This window comes from Podarcis gaigeae (genome assembly GCF_964106915.1).
Source record: "Podarcis gaigeae genome assembly, chromosome: 8".
Taxonomy (NCBI): Eukaryota; Metazoa; Chordata; class Lepidosauria; order Squamata; family Lacertidae; genus Podarcis; species Podarcis gaigeae.
Window position 1 is genome coordinate 10,718,531 of NC_139684.1, and position 20,994 is coordinate 10,739,524.

Genomic DNA, 20,994 nt, shown 5'->3' on the forward strand with positions numbered 1-20,994 from the left:
AGGGGACTGGACGGAGGAGCTGGGGTGGACGACTGGACATTGTGTCCACTCCCTCTGTGGTTGATAACCACCTCTTGCCGGAGTTTCAGTGCCTCTGAGCTTATGCAGAACACATTTATCTTGCTGCCGCTCGCCCTGCAACCATGTGCGGGATTTCATCAAAAGCCAAGTTCCTTCTTTTTCTTTCTTTCTTTTAAAGAAAGGTGAGAGTGTTGCCTGGAAACACTCGTTTGATTTCCCATCTAGTCTGGCAGGGCGGGGAGTAGGATGTGTTGGTTTGCATTTGGAACAGAATAGAGGATTTCTCTCCTTTCCTCGATGCCATTCTACAACGGCACCCAGCACCTGCCCCGCACCCCCACACCGCCAACAGTGCTGGTTTGCAGACCCAGCCTGGTTTCCACAGTGACAGCCAATGCCTTTGTCCCACCCTCTGCATTTGTCTGGTGCTAGGGGAGATGCCGTGGGGGGCTGGCTGCATCTGGGAATCAAAAAGAAGAAAGGGTGGCCTTGGCTCCAAGAGTTATGGCGGTGGGTGGAGAGGAATAACTGCTGTTGTTCCCCCCCCCCAACTCCTTTCTGCCTTGATCTCCCTTGTTACATCCCTGCCTCTCAGCCGCACAGCTAGGAGAAGTTCCCTCCATCAGTTGTCTCTTGGGGGGAGGAACGTAGAGCCATTTCCCTCCTTCGAGAGCCAGTGTGGTGTAGTGGTTAAGAACGGTAGTCTTGTAATCTGGTGAACTGGGTTCGCTTCCCCGCTCCTCCACCTGCAGCTGCTGGGTGACCTTGGGCTAGTCACACTTCTTTGAAGTCTCTCAGCCCCACTCACCTCACAGAGTGTTTGTTGTGGGGGAGGAAGGGAAAGGAGATTGTTAGCCGCTTTGAGACTCCTTCGGGTAGCGATAAAGTGGGATATCAAATCCAAACTCCTCCTCTTCTAAGCCATTTATTCCTTGAGCGTTTTGCAGAAGCCTACCTGCCTAACCCCAGCTCCTTGGTACTCTCTCATGATGGGATAAGCTGCTCCTCTGTGGGCCCCTCTCCCTCTTTTCCAGGCTGCCCTCCCTTGTTAGCTGCCCCAGCCATGGCACAGCCCCCCTCCAGATCTCCTAATCTGGGCCTCCTTTCTGAAAGGGGGAGCACCTTCCCACCTCCCCCCCCCCCATTCCCTTCTCCAATGGCATCTCCACCTCCAGTGAGCCTCCAGCCGGGCTCAAAACATCCTTAACAGCAGCAGCAGAAGTAGACGCAGCTTCCCATCTTCTCTCCAATCCATCTGGGGAGATGTGGCAATCATACGCAGACCAAGCACCCAGCCATCTCCCACCCCCAACTAAGCCCCAAGCCTTGGACCCTTAGCAGGGGTGTCTCCAAAGACACTGGTCCTCTGTCCTATGTGAATGGGGGCATTGTTTTCCCCTGAGAGAGAGAGAGAGAGAGAGTATGTGTGCATCTGTATATGAGGCTTGGGTAGGGGCCCCGCTGGCTTATAAACTCGCCCTCATTAAACCAGACTGGCTGTTGGTGCTGTGAATGGCAAGGGTTGACATGTCCCTTTGTCCCACTCCGCCTCGCTCTCCTTGCTGTCTCCTTGCTCCTCCAGCCTTGATTCATGGCTGCTTAAATGGCTTGCCGCGCTCTCCAGATTTATCTGGCTATCTCTTGGCATCAGCGTCTGCACGATTTCAGGCGACACCCACACGCGACTCTCAGATTTCACCTGCTAAGGAATCCTGTGTAACCCCCCCAAAAAACATTAGTGCCATGGGAAGGCCTGGCCTGCTTGGCATTCCTTCTTAACTGGGTCAAGTCACACAAATGAATTAGTGATTGGGTGGCGAGCTTCCCTTCTCCTCCAATAAAGGTAAAGGGTAAAGGGACCCCTGACCATTAGGTCCAGTCGTGGCTGACTCTGGGGTTGCAGCGCTCATCTCGCTTTACTGGCCGAGGGAGCCGGCGTTCAGCTTCTGGGTCATGTGGCCAGCATGACTAAGCCGCTTCTGGCGAACCAGAGCAGCGCACGGAAACGCCGTTTACCTTCCCGCCGGAGTGGTACCTATTTATCTACTTGCACTTTGATGTGCTTTCGAACTGCTAGGTTGGCAGGAGCAGGGACCGAGCAACGGGAGCTCACCCCGTCGCAGGGAATTGAACTGCCGACCTTCTGATCGGCAAGTCCTAGGCTCTGTGGTTTAACCCACAGTGCCACCCGCATCCCTCTCCTCCAAGAGTGGTGTTTATTTTTCTCGCCCTGGCTTTTTAAACTTGGAATTTCTGGGAGGAAATAGCTCCAGCGTGCTAGGTGTTGCAAAGAGTACAGAGTAAGGCAAGCGGGTGTCGCTGCATTTGAGTTTTCTGGCACCAACGGGTATTGGGCAAGGAGGAGCCTTCAGAGTCTCTGCTTGGCGGAGACCCTGGGGGTTGCAGCAAACTGCACTGGGTGGGGGGGGGGCATTGACTTCTGCTGGCCTGGCCACCCCCCACCTGCACCCTGCCCACACGTTCCACCATTGGGCTGTAGCTGTCTCCCTCTCAAGGCCAGTCACATTCTGCAGCCGCCGCTTCCTCCAGCGGGAGGGGGGCGGGATTGGAAAAAGGAATTTGCCCTTTTGTGTAAAGATACTCTGACCTCCCATCCCTCTGGCCTCTGTGAAAAGGGAGGCCCATGGGCAGGAAACAAAGGCAGTTTATCTTCAGGAATAAACACAGATATTCTTGGCTTCCTGCACACATTCCCGCCCCCCCTCCAGCCCCCCGCCCATCACTCCTTTTTAGCTCCTGCTGGCAGGTTCTGTGCTGCCACCAGCCATCACCGTCTCTGTGTGTGTTTTGCCTCTCTCCCTGCTCTGGCCTTCAAGTAAGAGAGATTGCCAAGGAGGGTTCTATTCGCTTGGCAACTCGGGGGCTGGCTGACAATATCTCAAAAGGCCAACTGCCCACCCGCCAGAGCCTTGGCATGGCATTGTGTGCTACTGCGCTCTTGCCTATGGCACGGGGCCAGCCGAGTGGCGTCATGTTCAGAAGGTGAATTATTGAAAAAGCACCAGGGCACCTGCCAGCAAACATTCCGCTTCTTATGTTTGTATGCAATGGTCCAGCTCTCAGGACGTTTCTTTTGTATTGATGGTATTAGTCAGGCTGCGACGTTGAATGGGTTTAAAAGGTGTCCCCCTGATTGGTCTGGCAGTAGGGTTTGATTGCTTGTTTTTTAAAAAATGGGTGCCTTAATACAAGTGTTTATTTAAAACCGCCCATGGCAAGAGCCCTCTTCGGAGTCGTCCTCTCTCGCCTGCAGGAGGGGATACCTCTTCTGAGACGTGCATTCATGCATTCTTCCCCAACAGTGCATGCTTTTTGCTCCAGGACAATTGTGTTTTACCCATATGCAAACTTAACTGCCTAATTCCTGCCATTGATTGACATGCTCTTTTAAATGGGTTGCAAGCCTAGTTTTTGCAGAAACGTTGTACAGTGGTACCTCGGGTTAAGTACTTCATTCGTTCTGGAGGTCCGTTCTTAACCTGAAACTGTTCTTAACCTGAAGCACCACTTTAGCTAATGGGGCCTCCCGCTGCCGCTGCGCTGCCGGAGCATGATTTCTGTTCTCAACCTGAAGCAAAGTTCTTAACCCGAGGTACTATTTCTGGGTTAGCGGAGTCTGTAACCTGAAGCGTATGTAACCTGAGGTACCACTGTATTTTTTTATAGAGTTGGAAGGGGACCCTGAGGATTGTCTAGTCCAACCCTTGCAATGCAAGAAGATGCAGCTGTCCCATTCAGGGATTGAACCTGCAACACCACGCACTGACCAACTGAGCTATCCATAATCTATCTAAGATTTTAAAACTGTAATGTGAAATCATGGTGCAAATGATCACGAGTCATGCTGAGCTGGCCGCTGTCCCATTAAGGCCCCCTCTGGGCTATAGTTTAAAGGTAAAGGGACCCCTGACCATTAGGTCCAGTCGTGGCCAACTCTGGGGTTGCGGGGCTCATCTCGCTTTATTGGCCGAGGGAGCCGGCGTACAGCTTCCACGTCATATGGCCAGCATGACTAAGCCGCTTCTGGCGAACCAGAGCAGTGCATGAAAACGCCGTTTACCTTCCCGCTGGAGCGGTACCTATTTATCTACTTTCACTTTGACGTGCTTTCAAACTGCTAGGTTGGCAGGAGCAGGGACCAAGCAACAGGAGCTCACCCCATCGCGGAGATTCGAACTGCCGACCTTCTGATCGGCAAGTCCTAGGCTCTGGTTTAACCCACAGCGCCACCCGCGCTATAGATTAGGGGACTCCAAACTGATCAAGAAGGTGTTGCCATCTTATCCAAGTTTATTAAACAGTCATCTTCTGCGGGGAGTGGTTTTGGGCTTCTGTGGATTCTGAACTGCTGTGAGGTATCAACAGACCAGGTTGGGGGGACAGCAGCAGACACCTGCTGGGCAACATCCTCTTCCACCCCCCTCACAGCCACCACTCCCTGTTAATACTTCATACTGGGGAAGCAGCTGCCGGCACACCTGCCTGTGGAAGTCCCAGGGAGAGCCTCGACTTGCCCAATAATTGCACACGGAAGCGAGTCTTGGCCAAGGGTGGCTGCGTTTATCTTTTGTGGGCATTTAACCATTCAAACTAGAAATGTGTTCTAGACTCCTTCAGATGGCACCTGTGGGGTGGCGGTGGGGGAGGGGAGCATTCTTGGTCCCTTCCAGCCCAGACATTTACTGCCTCCTGGCACACTCTGCAAGTCCAAGCCAGCTAGGCTTAACTGCACACCTTTTAAATATTGCTTAAGTAAATCTTCTCTCTTTCTCCTCTGCGTGAGGACCAAAACCCCCAGCATTCAGGTTTAAAATGGTGCCAGCTGCCAAATTCAAAATGGAGGAAAAGGAACAACTCCAAGGGGAGTGTGGGAGGCTGTGTCAGGGCATCCTGTCTGTGGGTCATCTTGGACCCTGGTGGGTCTTGTAGGAAATATGCCTCTTACAGTTTGACTCCGCCCCCCCCCCCAAATAAAGCTACTGTTTTGATCAAGGGAAATCATAATCCCGCTCTATTCTGTCAAGGCAATAAACAATTATTTTACTTTTGAAAGGCAACTGAAAGCAGGGAAGTTTTTAATGTCTGATGCTGTATTGTTTTCAATATTCAGTTGGAAGCTGCCCAGAGTGGCTGAGGAAACCCAGCCAGATGGGCGGGGTATAAATAATAAATTATTATGATTATTATTATTATTAAAATAAAATGTTATTTATATCCCGCCCTCCCCAGCCGAAGCCGGGCTCAGAGCGGCTAACAACAATAAAAGTAACACAGTTTACATAAAATCACAATCAGTTAATTGAAATGCATTCTAAAATCAATTCATTCTAAAATCAATTCAAAATCAAATGAATGGCAACCATTGGGTTAGAGTTCTATGCATTGGTCAGGCCACACCTGGAGTTTTGTGTCCAGTTTTGAGCCCCACAATTTACGGATCATAATTGACAAGCTGGAAGGTGCGCAGAGGAGGGCAAGCAAGCATGATCAAGGGTCTGGGAACCAAGCCTTATGAGTAACGGCTGAAGGAGCTTTTTCTCCTGTAAAAGAGGAGACTGGGAAGAGATAGGAGAGCCATCTTCAAATATCTAAGGGGCTGTCACATGGAAGATGGAGCAAGCTTGTTTTCTTCTGCTCTGGAGGGTAGGACTCGAACCCAGGGCTTCAAGTTACAAGAAAGGAGATTCTGACTAAACACCAGGAAGAACTTTCTGGCAGTTAAGAGCTGTTTGGTAGTGGAACAGACTCCCACAAGAGGTGGTGGCCTCTCCTACCTTGGAGACTCTTAAGCAGAGGTTGGATGGCCATCTGTCATTGATGCTTTAGTTGAGGTTCCTTGCATTGCAGGGGGTTAGGGTCCCTTCCAACTGCAGTTCTATGATTCTATGAAATACAATTCAATGTAAGCATTGAGGCAAAAGAGATCCCCATTTCACACACACACACTAATAGGGTCTCAACTAGGAGTGAATGGTCAGGAAAGAGGTAGTGAAAAAAGTGACTTTCATGTTGGGATTCATTAGGAAAACGATCGAAAATAAAAGTGCCAACATCATAATACCGTTATTCAAATGGGTGGTGTGATAGCACGTGCAGTTCTGATAATCATACCTGAAAAAGAAAATTGTAGAGCTGGGAAAGGCTTAGGAAAGATCAGTCAAAATTATAAGAGGGCTGAACAGCTCCTCTATGAGGAAAGAAGAGGCCGTATGCAGATCTATGGTGTTTGACACTGTCTTATTGGAAATCGATACGATACGATAATCTTTATTGCCGTACCATACAGAACAACGAAATTGAAAAAGGAAAAAAATCTACATAACATTCAAAACCAACAAGCCAGCTATCCCAGCCTGGTTAGCCCCCTAAAAACTCTGATACCCCCTTTTTAAAATACAATACACTCCCCTGGAGACTCCTTACACTGTGTTTAAAACCAAAATCGCATTTGGATAGAAATGGTTTCTCAGACAGCTAGTCCTAGTCTTTATAACCCTGTACCTTCTTCCAGAAGGGATGCGGGTGGCGCTGTGGGTAAAACCTCAGCGCCTAGGACTTGCCGATCGCATGGTCGGCGGTTCGAATCCCTGCAGTGGGGTGCGCTCCCGTCGTTCGGTCCCAGCACCTGCCAACCTAGCAGTTCAAAAGCACCTTCGGGTGCAAGTAGATAAATAGGGACCGCTTACCAGCGGGAAGGTAAACAGCGTTCCGTGTGCTGTGCTGGCTCGCCAGATGCAGCTTGTCAGGCTGGCTACGTGACCCGGAAGTGTCTGCGGACAGCGCTGGCTCCCGGCGCACAACCCTAGAGTCTGGCAAGACTGGCCCGTACGGGCAGGGGTACCTTTACCTTACCTTTACCTTCTTCCAGAAGGCAGAAGCCGAAAGAGATCCTTTTTCTGGAGGGAGCAGAATTCCCTACCATAATCACCTAAGCACCCTTTTCTACACACACACACACACACACCACCTCCCTTTAGTAGCATGACAGTTTTACAGCCAGCACTTTTGTTTCTAAGCAAACTGGGAGATCGCAGACCACACACACAAGATATTGAAAGAGGTTAAGACTGGGGATGCTGTTTCTGGGAAGGCAGCTTTCAAGAACCAGACCCTCTTTTCCATTTATCAACCTGGGGGGGGGGGGGGCGTACGTCCATGTGTGTTTCTTTTTTTTAAAAAAACAGCAATCTCTTGAGTGTAAGTAAAGTTCCATCTGGGGCAGAAGTTTGAAAATGCGGGAAACCATTTCAAATAGCTAAGATTTGCTGTGTTCAGGGGGACTGTTAAGAAAATGGTATTTTGTGGCTTCTATTCTGCAGCCTCAGTTATGGCCCATCAGATTCGGGAAAGGATATTCCCCACTCCAGCCCAGCCTGGGACATTATCTCTTTGGCATCAGGGGCTGCTGTGACCAGACAGGATGGCACAGTGTTCCATTGGGAAGACCATGGCATTTTCTCCAGGCACAAAGATGCTTCTACCACTGTCTGGTTCACAGCAGGGTTTTTGAGTAGGTGGTGTTTTGAAAAATAGTTTCTCTGCATTGAATGGAATGGAGTCTCTGCCTGAGGGCCACTGGATTGGTGTGATCCTGGTAACAGTGCCCATAAGGGGGCTGTTGCTTGCAAGAAAGGAGTCCTCATGCCAGCTACTGACTTAAGGCAAAACATTGAATGCTTTCCAGACTGGAACAGGAGGCTTCCAAAGAGCTCTTCCTTTGTAGGTCCCTCAAGGAAGTGACGCGATTCCAGGGGGATTTTGAGGAGCAAACTGAGTTCCTATGGAAGAGTTTACTCATGCAGGAAATAAGTAAGAGTTGCTCGTCTCAGGCAGTGGCATAGGTAGGCCGGGGCTTTCCTCTGCACGTCCTTCCACCCTCCCCTGTAATGTGCGTTCACCATGATGCATGCACAGTCACGAAGCACACTGGAAACCTGAAGAAGAAGAAGCAGCAGCAGTAGAGGTGGCCCAATTGATGCTCACGTCAGCTTGGAGTGTGTTTTCATTTCCACTGAACAGATTAAAAGGACCTGAGTGTGCCTCTCCTCCCTTGCCAAGTATTCTTTGAAAACTAAAGTGCTTAATGATCTTTGGATTTACCTTTTTCTTAAGTTCTTGTGGAACTATCTTTCCCATTGAACACATGGGGAACTAAGATCGAACAATGACTTTGTGGTTTGATTTGAACTCGGGTCTTTCCGATAAAAGTCATCTCTCCATACACCGGTCTGTGTTGTCGGCCATGGTTAGGATCCCCAGGAGAACTAACCCAACCCTTCTTTTCTTTGCAGCTTGCTCACCTGGGTTCTTCAAAGAGGACATCTCCAACACTGCCTGCTCAAAATGTCCCTCGCACACTCTGCCGTCTTCCGAAGGTTCCACCTCGTGCCCTTGCGAGGAAGGCTATTTTCGGGCTTTGACTGATCCTGTTTCCCTGCCATGCACAAGTAAGTGGGAGATCTAAGCGGTACGATTGCCCCGTGTCCCAGGAAATGAAAAAGACTTGCTGTGTAGACAGCTATCCGCTTGGAGATTCATCAATGTCCAGAGGCAGTTTGCAAGTATTTAATGAAACCAAGCAACCTCGGATAAGCTACTGCTGTTTTATTCAGTTTGTGTCAGTCACAGGAGGGAAGGCAGGAAGCAACAAAAGCAGCAATGCGAGAGTCCTTGTGGACAATATTTGGTGAGGGGTGGGATAGATAGCTGAGATGGAGAGAAGGCCAGAGCGAGGAGAGAGGGATGGAGGATAGTTCCAGAGAAAGAGTCAAAAGTTGGAAGTGAAGGCTTAGGATTGCTGAGTTGCTGGGCTAACTGGGGAGTGGTCTACTGCCTTGCATCAAAGAGACCTGTTCATTTTTTTCATTAGGCCCTTTCCCCCCTTCATTCACAGGACCCCCTTCTGCTCCCCATGCTGTCACAGCCATAGGCTTGGGCGCCAAGGTTCAACTGCGCTGGTCCTCACCCCGGGACACGGGTGGCCGCAAGGACATCACCTACAGCGTGTCGTGTGAGCAGTGCTGGCCGGAGTCGGGAGAGTGCCGGCCCTGCGACGCTACTCTCCGGTATTCGGAAAACCCTCACAACGTGGCCGGCACTTCCCTGACCATCAGCGATTTGGAGCCACACGTTAACTACACCTTCACAGTAGAGGCCCAGAACGGGGTGTCCTCCTTCAGCCCACGGCGCAGCTATGGCGTCACCAGCATCAGCGTCAACCAGACGGGTAAGGGGGTGCAACGTCACAGCCAAGTGAAAACAATGCAGATGTGCACTCTATGGTGTGAGGTGCCATTGGCCCGCACAAGTTTCATCCTGAGAGCTATTGCCTTCCGACCCTGCTTTCCAGAAGCATAGGGCAGGTGCTGTTGGGGCAAAATGTGGTCTGATCCAAGATGGCCGCTCTTGCGATCCATGCCACTGCGCAAGGGGCATTCCCTGGTACTTGAACATGTTGGCCTTTTTCTCATACGGCAGCCACAGCAAAGAAACTTCTTGGCTGCTAAGGATGGGACTAGGGATTGCCCGGAAGAGCTGAGCCCTGGGTGTTCTGTGTTAGGTTTGCCAACCACCACTGCCTTTTAAAGCTTTTTTTTACAAAACAAAACCCCACACCTCCTTACAGGATCCCGCAGAGCCCAATGTACCATCCCAAATTTGCCCAGAGACTCTTCGGATAGCTGGATGGGAAAAGAGGAGGAGACAGCTGTGTGTGTTTTAGATAAAGGTAGCAGTGTTCAGTTGTTGAGCAAGTTTAGTTTTAGTTTTAATATGTGCATAAAGCAGCCAAGAGGTTGCAAGCAGGGCAGAGGGCCCAGTCCATAGAGTCTACTGGATCCAGAAAATAGTTTTAGCTCAGAGCTTAAGCCCTGTTAGTTAAAGCTAAACACACACAACAGCCTGTCTAAATTTGAAACTATCTGTATAGATTAGCATATGCTAATCTCATGCTAATTTGTGTCATTTGCCTTAAGTACTTGGCCACACCCTTGTTATGAAGGCAGCTGTGCAGAGTGGGATCTTGTGGTTTGTCTGTTGGACTTTATTTTGGACCTGGGTATTCATCAGTTCTGCGAATGTAATTTGAACAAACTCTGAAGTCGCAAGATGCCTCATTACAGATGAGGCTTTAAGAATTCTGTATGGATCTGGAGCTACTGGCTGGCTGGTGACTGGGGCAAATGGTTTTGGCTGGTGAGGGTGCAATCCACTGCAGCATGCCAGACTCACTCTCCTCCTTCTCCATGCTCAGAACCTCCCCGAGTGACCTCAGTGACCATGGATGGCCGCACCACAACCAGCCTAAGTCTATCCTGGACTGTCCCACCCCGGCAGCAAAGCCATGTCTGGAAGTACCAGGTCACCTACAAGAAGAAGGTATCTGTCTCTCCTTGGCACTTCTCTGCTCTTAACCTTGAGCAACGCTCCCCCTTCCCCCAGCCCATTTCACGGGGAGAAACTGAGCCATGCGAGTTTTTGTGTGTTCCTTTCCTTGCAGAAGGATGAGAACAGCTACTCTGTACTGCGCTGCGAAGGGAGCTCTGTGACCCTCCCGAAGCTCACCCCTGGGACCAAGTACTTGGTGAGCGTCCAAGCGCTGACCCAGGAGGGTCAGGGAACCAACAGCATGGAGCACGAGTTCGAGACGCTTGATGAACGTGAGTTTTGGGGAGGCAAAGCTCCTCTAGTTAATGCCGAAGCAGGGAAAGTAAATTTGGGGGTGGGGGGGCGGGACTGGAGCAAAGTCACCAGAAGAGAACACACACACACACACACACACACACACACACACTGGCAATCTGTTTCCGGATAGCAATGTTTTCCTAACCACCACCTTTTTCTTCTCTGCACCCCACAGGCTCTGACGGCACAAATACTGCTGCAGTTATTGGGGGTTCTATTGCTGGCTTTGTTGTCACAGTCGCGGTGGTGGCGCTGATTGTCGTGCTCATTCGCCGAAGGCATGTGCTATTATTATTATTATTATTATTATTATTATTATTATTATTATTCTGTTTGTTTAAGGCAGTGGGGCAACAATGGCATTTAGGAGAACTGGATGCCGGCTGTTCCTTTGTTTCCCACAGCACGCAAACAGGCAACTTACGGCAACCTGTTACCTCCAGTCTAGCAGGCTTTGCAGGGTTGGTTTTGTTGTTGTTTTTTTAAATGATACCATAATCTATTTTTCCAGAGGCAAAAGTGGAATGAGTGTACACTTCTCCCAAGTGCCTTCAGTTTTCAGAGAAATGGTTTGCAGCAAGTGAGCATTTTTGCCAGATGGCAAACTGTCTGGCCTTTTCCTTTTTTGGGGGGTCTCCTTTTTCAGAAGCAGTTAAAAAAACCTGTTGCAGGAGGTTCCAATGGCTCTTCCATTAGTACATGCAAATACAGCACTCCATGTCTAGCAACATCAGCATCCATCTGATGTCACAGTCAACCCAGGCTGAACATGCTAGGCTTTGGAGATTCCCCTCCTGGTTTATTTCTTTTTGTGTTTTTAAACTCTTTAAGATAAACCATCAAAAGTGAAAGAGGGAGTGAAACATGCTGCTGAGTCATGGTGTTCTTACACCAGCCCCATGTGCTCTCTCCTCTGGGATTTGAATTTTTAAGCCATGAATTTGCACTTTTGCATTTGTAGGCCTGCTTGCACTACATTGGTGCAACGTGCCAAAATTTGGGAGGGCAAAACCTTAGGGGGTGAGGCTTGATCAAAGAACCTGACTTGAGAAAGCATATTTCCCAGAAATCATTGGAAAGGACTGGCAAAGGTGCATTGGTGTCTTGACACAAAAATACTTTTAATAAGTTAAAAGGCCTTTGAGAAGGAATGGGGCAGAGGTTACAGAGTTTGATGCAAGGAGGTTTGTGTCTAGTGGATAAGGTATTCTGTGGGAGAAGGTGCAGATAGGATTGCCTCATAGGATCACTCAAGAAAACCCTTATTGTTGTCGTTTAGGAAAAAGAACTCAAGGGCCCGACAGACACCAGAGGATGTTTATTTCTCCAAGTCTGGTGAGTAATGGTCACTGGCCACATCAGTGCATGAGGTGGGATTTGCTGGATCTGAAACATCATACAGAACAGAATAGGGCAAAAAAAATGCAAGCTGTTTAGACCTCGAGAGTAAGCATTTATTGTTAAAGGGGTGCATTTACTGTGTCTGAACCCACATGCATGTCCAGCACTCACATGTATTCGCACACACACAAACCAACAAGAGGTTTGGGGTCTTTTGCTAGAGTTATAACATGCGTACATTTAGGAATACATGTTTGCCTCTATTCCTGCCTAAAGAAAACTCCTGGCACCTGATACTGAATTTTATTCTTGGCTGGCAATCCTAAAAGACCTCTTAAATGCCTGACAGGGAACCCAGTAATTTTTAGAGGCAAATAAACGATTTTTACATTAAGATTCTTGAGAGGCACATCAGCCTTTATTACACACAGTGTAATAAAGTTTTTCTGTTTTAGGCAGAAAAATTTAAATATTTAAGTAGGGAGCAAATCCTACCATACACCTTAATCTAAAGAGTGGAAGAATCCCTGCCTATTTGCAAAAGCGGACTCAAACTGATAGTAAGTTAAGAAATGGAGGGAGGGGGAAGAAGACTATTGGTGGCGGGGTTTGAGATGAGTAGCTAGTTTCATTGTGCTTTTGAATTTAACCCAGAATTTCCTGCCTGCTTCTCACCTCGCCCATCTTGCAAATTAAGTGTTCGACTGAAAATCATCCTAGCAGGCTGTGACTGAACTGGCCGTCTTTTTCTCTGCTCCATTGCCGGATCATAGACTAACTTAGCAGTGGGCGATGTTTGAAAAGCAGAGAGTTTAGGCATAGAACTGCTTTATAACAGCCTCTGCCAAGAGCTCCCCTTAACTGTGTTGTCCCTCTTCGTCCTACAGACCAGCTCAAGCCCCTGAAGACGTATGTGGATCCCCACACCTATGAAGACCCCAATCAGGCAGTCCTGAAGTTCACAACTGAGATTCATCCTTCGTGCATCTCCCGGCAGAAAGTCATAGGGGCAGGTAGGGGGTGCCTTGCACAATGCAGTTGGCTGATGGAGGTGGAGAGCATGTCTCTTCTCCCATGTAGTCAAAGCTAGTTTCAGAAGGAGCTTTCGGAAAGGAAAATAGTAATGCTGACTTTATTTGAAAATAGTATTAAACACTTCTACTTTTTTCTTTTTTGCCAGGTGAGTTTGGGGAAGTCTACAAGGGAACGCTGAAGAACAGCAAGAAGGAGATCCCGGTGGCCATCAAAACGTTGAAATCTGGCTACACGGAGAAGCAACGCATCGACTTCCTGAGCGAGGCCAGCATCATGGGCCAGTTTAACCACCACAACATCATCCGCCTAGAGGGAGTTGTCTCCAAATGTAAGAAGCCCTAGATAGGATTTAAGGACCTTGGTGGCTGTTACTGGTTTCCTGTTCCAAGCTACCTCTTTCTGCTGGGCCAGTTCCAAGATACCAAACTCCTGGGCAACTGCATCAGAGTTTGGAATCTACTTGGATCTCATAGGCCAATCCTCTCTCTGTTTCTCTTTCCAGATAAGCCGTTCATGATCATCACAGAATACATGGAGAATGGTGCCCTTGATAAATTCCTGCGGGTAAGTAGTATTCTGTTCATCTCTGGCCTCCTTCTCATGTATACTGTGAGTGAGAAGAGCCTGTTGGATCAGGCCAGTGGTCCATCTAGTCAGTGTGGCCAGCCATATTATGGCCATCATTGGAAGCACTAAAGCAGAGCCTGAGAGCAACAGTGCTCGCCCCTCCTGCAGTTTCTTACGCTCTGAAGCATGCTGCCTCCAACATAATGGGTTTTTATGGACTGAAAGAGCCTTTATTCTTAAAGGCAGCATGTACATATTTTAAGTCAATAGGAATAAAGCTTTTGTTTAAGAAGCTAGCATTTAGCTTGCATTGTTGTTGTTGTTTAGTCGTGTCCAACTCTTCATGCCCCCATGGACCAGAGCACGCCAGGCACTCCTGTCTTCCACTGCCTCCCGCAGTTTGGTCAAACTCATGTTAGTAGCTTTGAGAACACTGTCCAACCATCTCATCCTCTGTCGTCCCCTTCTCCTTGTGCCCTCAATCTTTCCTAACATCAGGGAGTCTTCTCTACTCATGAGCTGGCCAAAGTATTGGAGCCTCAGCTTCAGGATCTGTCCTTCCAGTGAGCACTCAGGGCTGATTTCCTTCAGTATGGAGAGGTTTGATCTTCTTGCAGTCCATGGGACTCTCAAGAGTCTCCTCCAGCACCATATTTCAAAAACATCAATTCTTTGGCGATCAGCCTTCTTTATGGTCCAGCTCTCACTTCCATACATCACTACTGGGAAAACCGTAGCTTTAACTATATGGACCTTTGTTGGCAAGGTGATGTCTCTGCTTTTTAAGATGCTGTCTAGGTTTGTCATTGCTTTTCTCCCAAGAAGCAGGCGTCTTAGCTTGCATAGCAGGTCCTAAATCCTTCCCTTTTTGTCTGAACAGGAAAAAGATGGGGAATTCTGTGTTATTCAGTTGGTGGGCATGTTGAGGGGTATTGCCTCTGGTATGAAGTACTTGGCCAGCATGAATTATGTCCACCGGGATTTGGCTGCCCGCAACATCCTTGTCGACAGCCAGCTCGTCTGCAAAGTCTCCGACTTTGGTCTCTCCCGCGTCCTGGAGGATGACCCTGACGCCACCTACACTACAAGTGTGAGTGATAACGGCTGCTGTCCTGTCATGTTAAGTTACGGTTTTGCCAGGGAAGCTGCAACGGATGGGAAAGGGGGTGCAATATGAGAGCCAGGGCTGGCATCTGGAGGAGCTGCCCATGGTATAGGAGGAAGAAATAGAGAAGCCAGAAAGGGGGTCCAAATGGGAGGAAGGAACTTCTAACTTGCTGGCAGCGGATGATCAATGGAATGCGTGTGACCAGTAGCAGGAAGTCTGCTTTACCGCTCATTATAATAGGGAGCCAGTGGGAATTAATCCAGGATCTAGGAACACCTGAAGAAAGAAGAGGAAGGAAGGAAGGAATGCTTGTTTCCCATGACTCTTAAGATGGCTGCTGGCTAAGGTCTCTGCCCTTGTTCCGGAAGGATTTGACTTCTAGTCATCAACATCTGCCACTTGGCTAAAACATGAGACCTTGCTTTTCTATCAGGAACTTCAGAAATTGCCTGAACGGAGGAAAGCACATATTTAGACAGCCTGGGAATTAGAAAGTGTTTTCTCCCCCAAATCAGTGAGTGCCTTGGGAGTCAGAGGTTCTGAGGGTTTTGGTGTGCTTGTCCCTTGCAGGGTGGGAAAATCCCGATCCGGTGGACGGCACCGGAGGCTATCTCTCATCGCAAGTTCACCTCGGCTAGTGATGTCTGGAGCTACGGAATCGTGATGTGGGAGGTGATGTCCTATGGCGAACGGCCTTACTGGGAGCTCTCCAACCACGAGGTAAGCGACTGGATGTCCTTGTGTGGGTGTGAACTATGGGTGATGCCCCTGCTGGTGACCAGATTGCTGTTGGATCCCTTGTGTTTGGAGTTTTCTGGCTAATGGAGAAGAAAGCTAATTCTAGGAGATACAGTCGAAATATATATATAAAAAAAAAAAAATTGTCCAGTAGCACCTTGGAGACCAACTTAAGTTTGTTCTTGGTATAAGTTTTTGTGTGCATGCACACTTCTTCAGATACACTGAAACAGAAGTCACCAGGCCCTTATATATAGTGGGAGGGTGGGATTTTTTGTTGACTACTGTTAACGACTAGAATTAGTCCCACAGGAAAAAGCAAGGGATAGTATTCAGGTGATTAGCATATGTAATGAGACAGGAATCCAATATCTCTATTAAGACCAGGTCTCTCCATAGTTTTCCGTTTAGTGATAAGTTGTAATTCAGCAACTTCTCTTTCAAGTCTGTTTCTGAAATTCTTTTGTAATAAGGCAGCTGCTTTGAGATCCTGTATTGAATGTCCTGGGAGATTGAAGAGTTCTCCTACTGGCTTCTCTGTCTTGTGATTCCTGATGTCAGATTTATGTCCATTTATCCTTTGGCGTAGGGTTTGGCCTGTTTGTCCAATATAGAGAGCCGAAGGTCACTGCTTGCATTTGATGGCATACACAATGTTAGAAGATGAGTAATTAAATAGCCCTGAGATGCTATGTTTGATGTTGTTGGGTCCAGTTGTGGTGTTGTCTGGGTGTATGTGGCAGCAAAGTTGGCATCTGGGTTTATTGCAGGCTCTGGTACCAGTGTCCAGTTGGTCTCTAAGGTGCTACTGGACAATATTTTTATTTTTTTATATATTTTGACTGCATCAGACCAACATGGCTACCTACCTGAATCTAGGAGATACAGCCCCAGTTCCAGAATGCAAATGGAGTTTTGTCTTGAGGTCCATTTTTTTTAAGGAAGCAATGTTATGAGGCACACGCCTCCCCCATCCCACCCTAGCTGTGCGTGGAAATGTCTTTGTCCCCAGCATGGGCTCAGTCTTATGATGTAAATTGCATCATACGTTTTGCCCAGTCACCTGTGAATCTATCCATCCGTTCTGACTGAAGTTACATAAAAAGGTGCTTATTGCTTGGATTCCTCAAAGTTTATGTCTGCAAGGCTAGGGGTGGACTTGCAATCCTGCCGGCCTTGGATGCTGGTTTTTATTCTGGGATGGTAAGACCAAAGGGGTGGTCTTTCCAAGCTGAATCCCCTTCACTGTTGTTCATTTTCCCTTCCCAAACAGGTGATGAAAGCAATTAATGAAGGTTTTCGGCTCCCAGCACCCATGGACTGTCCTTCTGCCATCTACCAGCTGATGATGAGGTGCTGGCAACAGGAGAGGAGCCACAGACCCAAATTCAATGATATCGTTAGCATCTTGGACAAGCTCATCCGTGCTCCTGAGTCACTCAAGACTTTGGCTGAGTTTGACCCTCGGTATGTGCCTCTCTTCTGGGCCTCCTGCTCTCAGAATCCCTAGATACGGTTTGGGAACTGTTGTCTCCGAACATCCCCTTCCCCTCTCCAGTCCTCTGAGACGGAAGCATGTAAGAACAGTGCCAGGAAGGGGGGAAAATTCCCAGCCCATAAGCCTCCCAAGAATTCTCCCCATCCACTTGGGCTCCCTTAGACCGAACTTTAAAGAGCCCCTTTTTTTTGTCTTTGAAGGATCTCCATTCGCCTACCCAGCACCAGTGGCTCAGAAGGGATCCCTTTCCGAACTGTGGCCGAATGGCTGGAATCCATCAAAATGCACCAATATACAGAGCACTTCGTGGCTGCTGGGTACAATGTCATTGAGAAGGTGGTTCAGATGACCAATGAGTGAGTGTGGCCACTCATCCTCCATTTTTTCACCCCCATGCCTGCTGAGAATGCTTCTCCTGTTGTTGTTTTTTCCTCATGGTCTTTCTTCTGAAGCCTTTGTTCCCCTCCTGAGAGAGGAGGTAGCTGGAGTTCAGGGTCCTCTGTGAAAAGCCAACTCAGCTGGCTGTGACCATCATGGCCCATTTGACCCCTTCCCAGTTCACAGCAGAGAATGAGGCTGTTTTCTGCTTTGACTTCCAGAGAGGAGAGATCTCCCTTCTTTTGTCACATGACTTCACTGTTAGAATCCTGTAGGATTCGTAAATTCACCTTTCCACTGTGTCGGGGCGGGGGCTTACACATTTTGTTGTTGCTGCCTCTTGTTGTTCTCCCCTCTCTCTTGGGAGAGGCTGATTCAAGCCTGCACCCTATAATTAAGCCACTTTATGAGGCCAGGAAAACGAGGAGTGGCTCGTTAAAAGCAGACGGGTGCCCAGCCTCCTTGGATCATGGCAAGGGGAGTCCACACATTCTCAGCACGGGGATTGCAGGGAACCTTTGTGTGATATTGAAGCTGTGGCTTCAATATCAACCTCGGTTTCTTTTTTAATGATACCTCTGCAAGAAAGATGGAGATACTGAGTGTCAAGTTATGCTGGTGGGAGTTAAAGGAATACACTCCGGATTTCACAATATTTCCCACTAACCGGGTCACATCTGTTTTCTTCCCGTTCCCAGGGATATCAAGAGAATTGGGGTACGTCTGCCAGGACACCAAAAGCGCATTGCCTACAGCCTCATGGGCCTGAAGGAACAGGTCAGCACCATTGGCATTCCGATCTAAGGGGGACGGATCTTGCTCTCTATTGGTAGCTTCCTTGCCTAACTTCAGCTACCCAGTGGCCGGGCCAAGAACCAATGGGCCGTTGTACTTCCTGATACATACTTGAAGTGGAGAATTCAGGAGACCTCTCTCACCAAGGATGCCGGCTGCCAAAGAAGGAGTCGGGTGCCTGCTTTTCCACTGTGCTTCCTCAGCATAGCTTTGCGTTTTATTGCCTGGCCTCGTGACTGCTCTTGTCTGCTGGAAATAGTAACGCTGCGGTGCTGGAAGTTTTCAGACGAGGCATTGGGCTGTGCCGCACGCTGACTGTGTGTCGCCAAGCAGATCTGCCAAAAGCCACATTTCATTCCTCTCCTGGCTTGGACAGATCCTGGGACTACTGGATGCCTGGTTCCATCCTTCCTGCCATCTGGCTCCCTTCTGTTTGCAGCCCTGCAACACAGAAGACCAAAGCATCTCTAGGGCTGTCCATCCCATTGCCAGTTCTGCCATCTTCTCTCCGAGAAACCTGCAGGCCCAATGCCGTATTTATTTACCTGTTTGGAAGCCAAACCTCAACTGGTTAAGACTCTGTGGAAGTGGGAGAGTTTTCTCATGCCACAGCAACATTGTTGAACGTTTTTGGACGCTGAACAGTTGCTCTGTTCAGTCACAGATGGGCTATTTCTTTGTTCTTCCTTTTTAAGAAGCCAAACGTGGTTGGATCAAGAGTAATGCTTGTGCAGAGTCCCCCCTGGCATTTGCGAGTTTCAGCTTTGAAGTGGTTGTGCCAAGGATGACCGAAAATGACTCTCCACAGAGTCATCTCAGTGTTTCCTGCTCTCTATTTATTCATCTTTTCTAACTGCTGCCCCTTCTCCCCATTCCTATAATGCACTCTTGACTTATTGACAATTGTTCTCCTTCCATATTACTTCAATTTTTAATTTATTTTTTATATTTATTGATTTTTTTAAAAAAAAAGCAAGACTTTGCTGTTAAGGGTAATCATGCACAACTTGAACAAAAATGTTTACCTTGTGTGCAGGAATATTTCTAGCTTTAATAAAATGTTTTTATTCTTGTTTTGTTGTGTATACTGCACTGTATGGAATGAAATGTGAGCACATAACTACCTTGAAGGAGCTGGCTGTTGGCCACCGTTACTAACAGGCTTCCCAACGGCATCTAGTTGGCCATTGTGAGAATGAGATGCTTGACTAGATGGGATTTCGGCCTGATGTAAGAGCCAGTTTCACTGTTAGGGCTCACGATCAGCTTCTAGAATGTTATAGGTCCACCTCTTGTGTTGAGGTTCTTAAGTCCATTTAAGTGATGTGGAAATTTAATAAACCTTTCTTGCAGAAGATGATGGTCACACATGGTTAACACCATAATCTGCCACCAGCTGGTCTCCCCAGCGTTTGAAACTCCCATTGTTCAAGGCGCATTTTGCGACAGGGAATTTCATTAGCGCGAGCAGTTTCTGAGCTCTGGGCACAGTGTTGCACCTAGGATTTCAGATTAAAACAGCAGAGTAGAAGGAAAGGAGAATCTTTTCCTGCCTCCCCACTTCCAGCTATTCTCTGAAGACTGGAGAAGAGACCCTCCTAAGAATACAGTGGTACCTCGGGTTACAGACGCTTCAGGTTACAGACTCTGCTAACCCAGAAATATTACCTCAGGTTAAGAACTTTGCTTCAGCATGAGAACAGAAATCGTGCTCCGGCGGTGCGGCGGCAGCGCAAGACCCCATTAGCTAAAGTGGTCTTCAGGTTAAGAACAGTTTCAGGTTAAGAACGGACCTCCGGAACGAATTAAGTACTTAACCCGAGGTACCACTGTATTGGGGGGTGGGCAGGGGAAGCATGGCTTTGTTTTTTGCAGACTTCTGATGAGGACCAGACCATGTGAATAACGAACTAAAGATTTTAGCTGCAGTTCACTCATTTTCAGCTTTGTATTCTTGTTATTAAAAAAGAGTTCCTAGACATTCTGTTGTTGCGCCCATAATCTAGGCTTAAGGTACCATTTAGCTCTTGGCTTCCCTATCTGTTTCTAACACTGGGTCACCCTATATGTCAAAGTGCAAGAGCAGACAGGTTTCTGGGGGTGAGGGGTTGGCAACGGGTGGGAGTAGAGTCATCATGGTAATAATTTCCCTCTTGCTGTGGAAAGCGGGTAGGAAGAGGCGTCTCTCTCTCTCGCACGCCCTGCATTGATGACCATCCAGTGAAAATGAGTGGCAGTAGAGCCAGGCAAAGCCAAAAAAGGACTTCTTCCAATGATGCAAGATTAACTTTATTGGAATTTGCTGTCATAAGAGGTGGCTGCAGTCACTCCCTTAGGAAAAACGCAGGGAGGAGAAAGAAAAGGGTCTGCCTACGGCTATTAGCGAGGGACGCGGGTGGCACTGTGGGTTAAACCACAGAGCCTAGGACTTGCCGATCAGAAGGTCAGCGGTTCAAATCCCCGTGACTGGGTGAGCTCCCATTGCTCGGTCCCTGCTCCTGCCAACCTAGCAGTTCAAAAGCATGTCAAAGTGAAAGTAGATAAATAGGTACCGCTCCGCCAGGAAGGTAAACGGTGTTTCCGTGCGCTGCTCTGATTCGCCAGAAGTGGCTTAGTCATGCTGGCCACATGACCTGGAAGCTGTACGCCGGCTCCCTTGGCCAGTAAAGCGAGATGAGCGCCGCAGCCCAAGTCGGCCACGACTGGACCTAAGGGTCCGGGGTCCTTTTACCTTTACCTTTATGGCTATTGGCAACAATGAACAAAAGTTTTGTGTTCACAGGCAGCCTTCCTCTATGTAAAGCAGCCC

General features: G+C 48.4%; 1 protein-coding gene across 2 annotated transcripts in view; it reads left to right on the forward strand.

Annotated features, from left to right (window-relative positions):
* EPHA2 (EPH receptor A2) overlaps positions 1-19,258 on the forward strand; it is a 35,558-nt gene extending 16,300 nt beyond the window's left edge. The window contains exons 4-17 of one of the 2 annotated variants that reach the window (XM_083750165.1): positions 8,334-8,489; positions 8,936-9,268; positions 10,295-10,419; positions 10,541-10,700; positions 10,901-11,003; positions 12,005-12,060; positions 12,954-13,079; positions 13,247-13,429; positions 13,604-13,665; positions 14,549-14,758; positions 15,347-15,496; positions 16,788-16,981; positions 17,213-17,368; positions 18,089-19,258. In XM_083750165.1, the coding sequence (XP_083606291.1) occupies positions 8,334-8,489; positions 8,936-9,268; positions 10,295-10,419; positions 10,541-10,700; positions 10,901-11,003; positions 12,005-12,060; positions 12,954-13,079; positions 13,247-13,429; positions 13,604-13,665; positions 14,549-14,758; positions 15,347-15,496; positions 16,788-16,981; positions 17,213-17,368; positions 18,089-18,194 (2,120 nt within the window). In that variant the 3' untranslated portion in view covers positions 18,195-19,258. The remainder of the gene's footprint in view (positions 1-8,333; positions 8,490-8,935; positions 9,269-10,294; positions 10,420-10,540; positions 10,701-10,900; positions 11,004-12,004; positions 12,061-12,953; positions 13,080-13,246; positions 13,430-13,603; positions 13,666-14,548; positions 14,759-15,346; positions 15,497-16,787; positions 16,982-17,212; positions 17,369-18,088) is intronic. The other variant, XM_083750166.1, reaches the window with a different exon arrangement.
* The last annotated feature ends 1,736 nt before the right edge of the window (positions 19,259-20,994 follow it).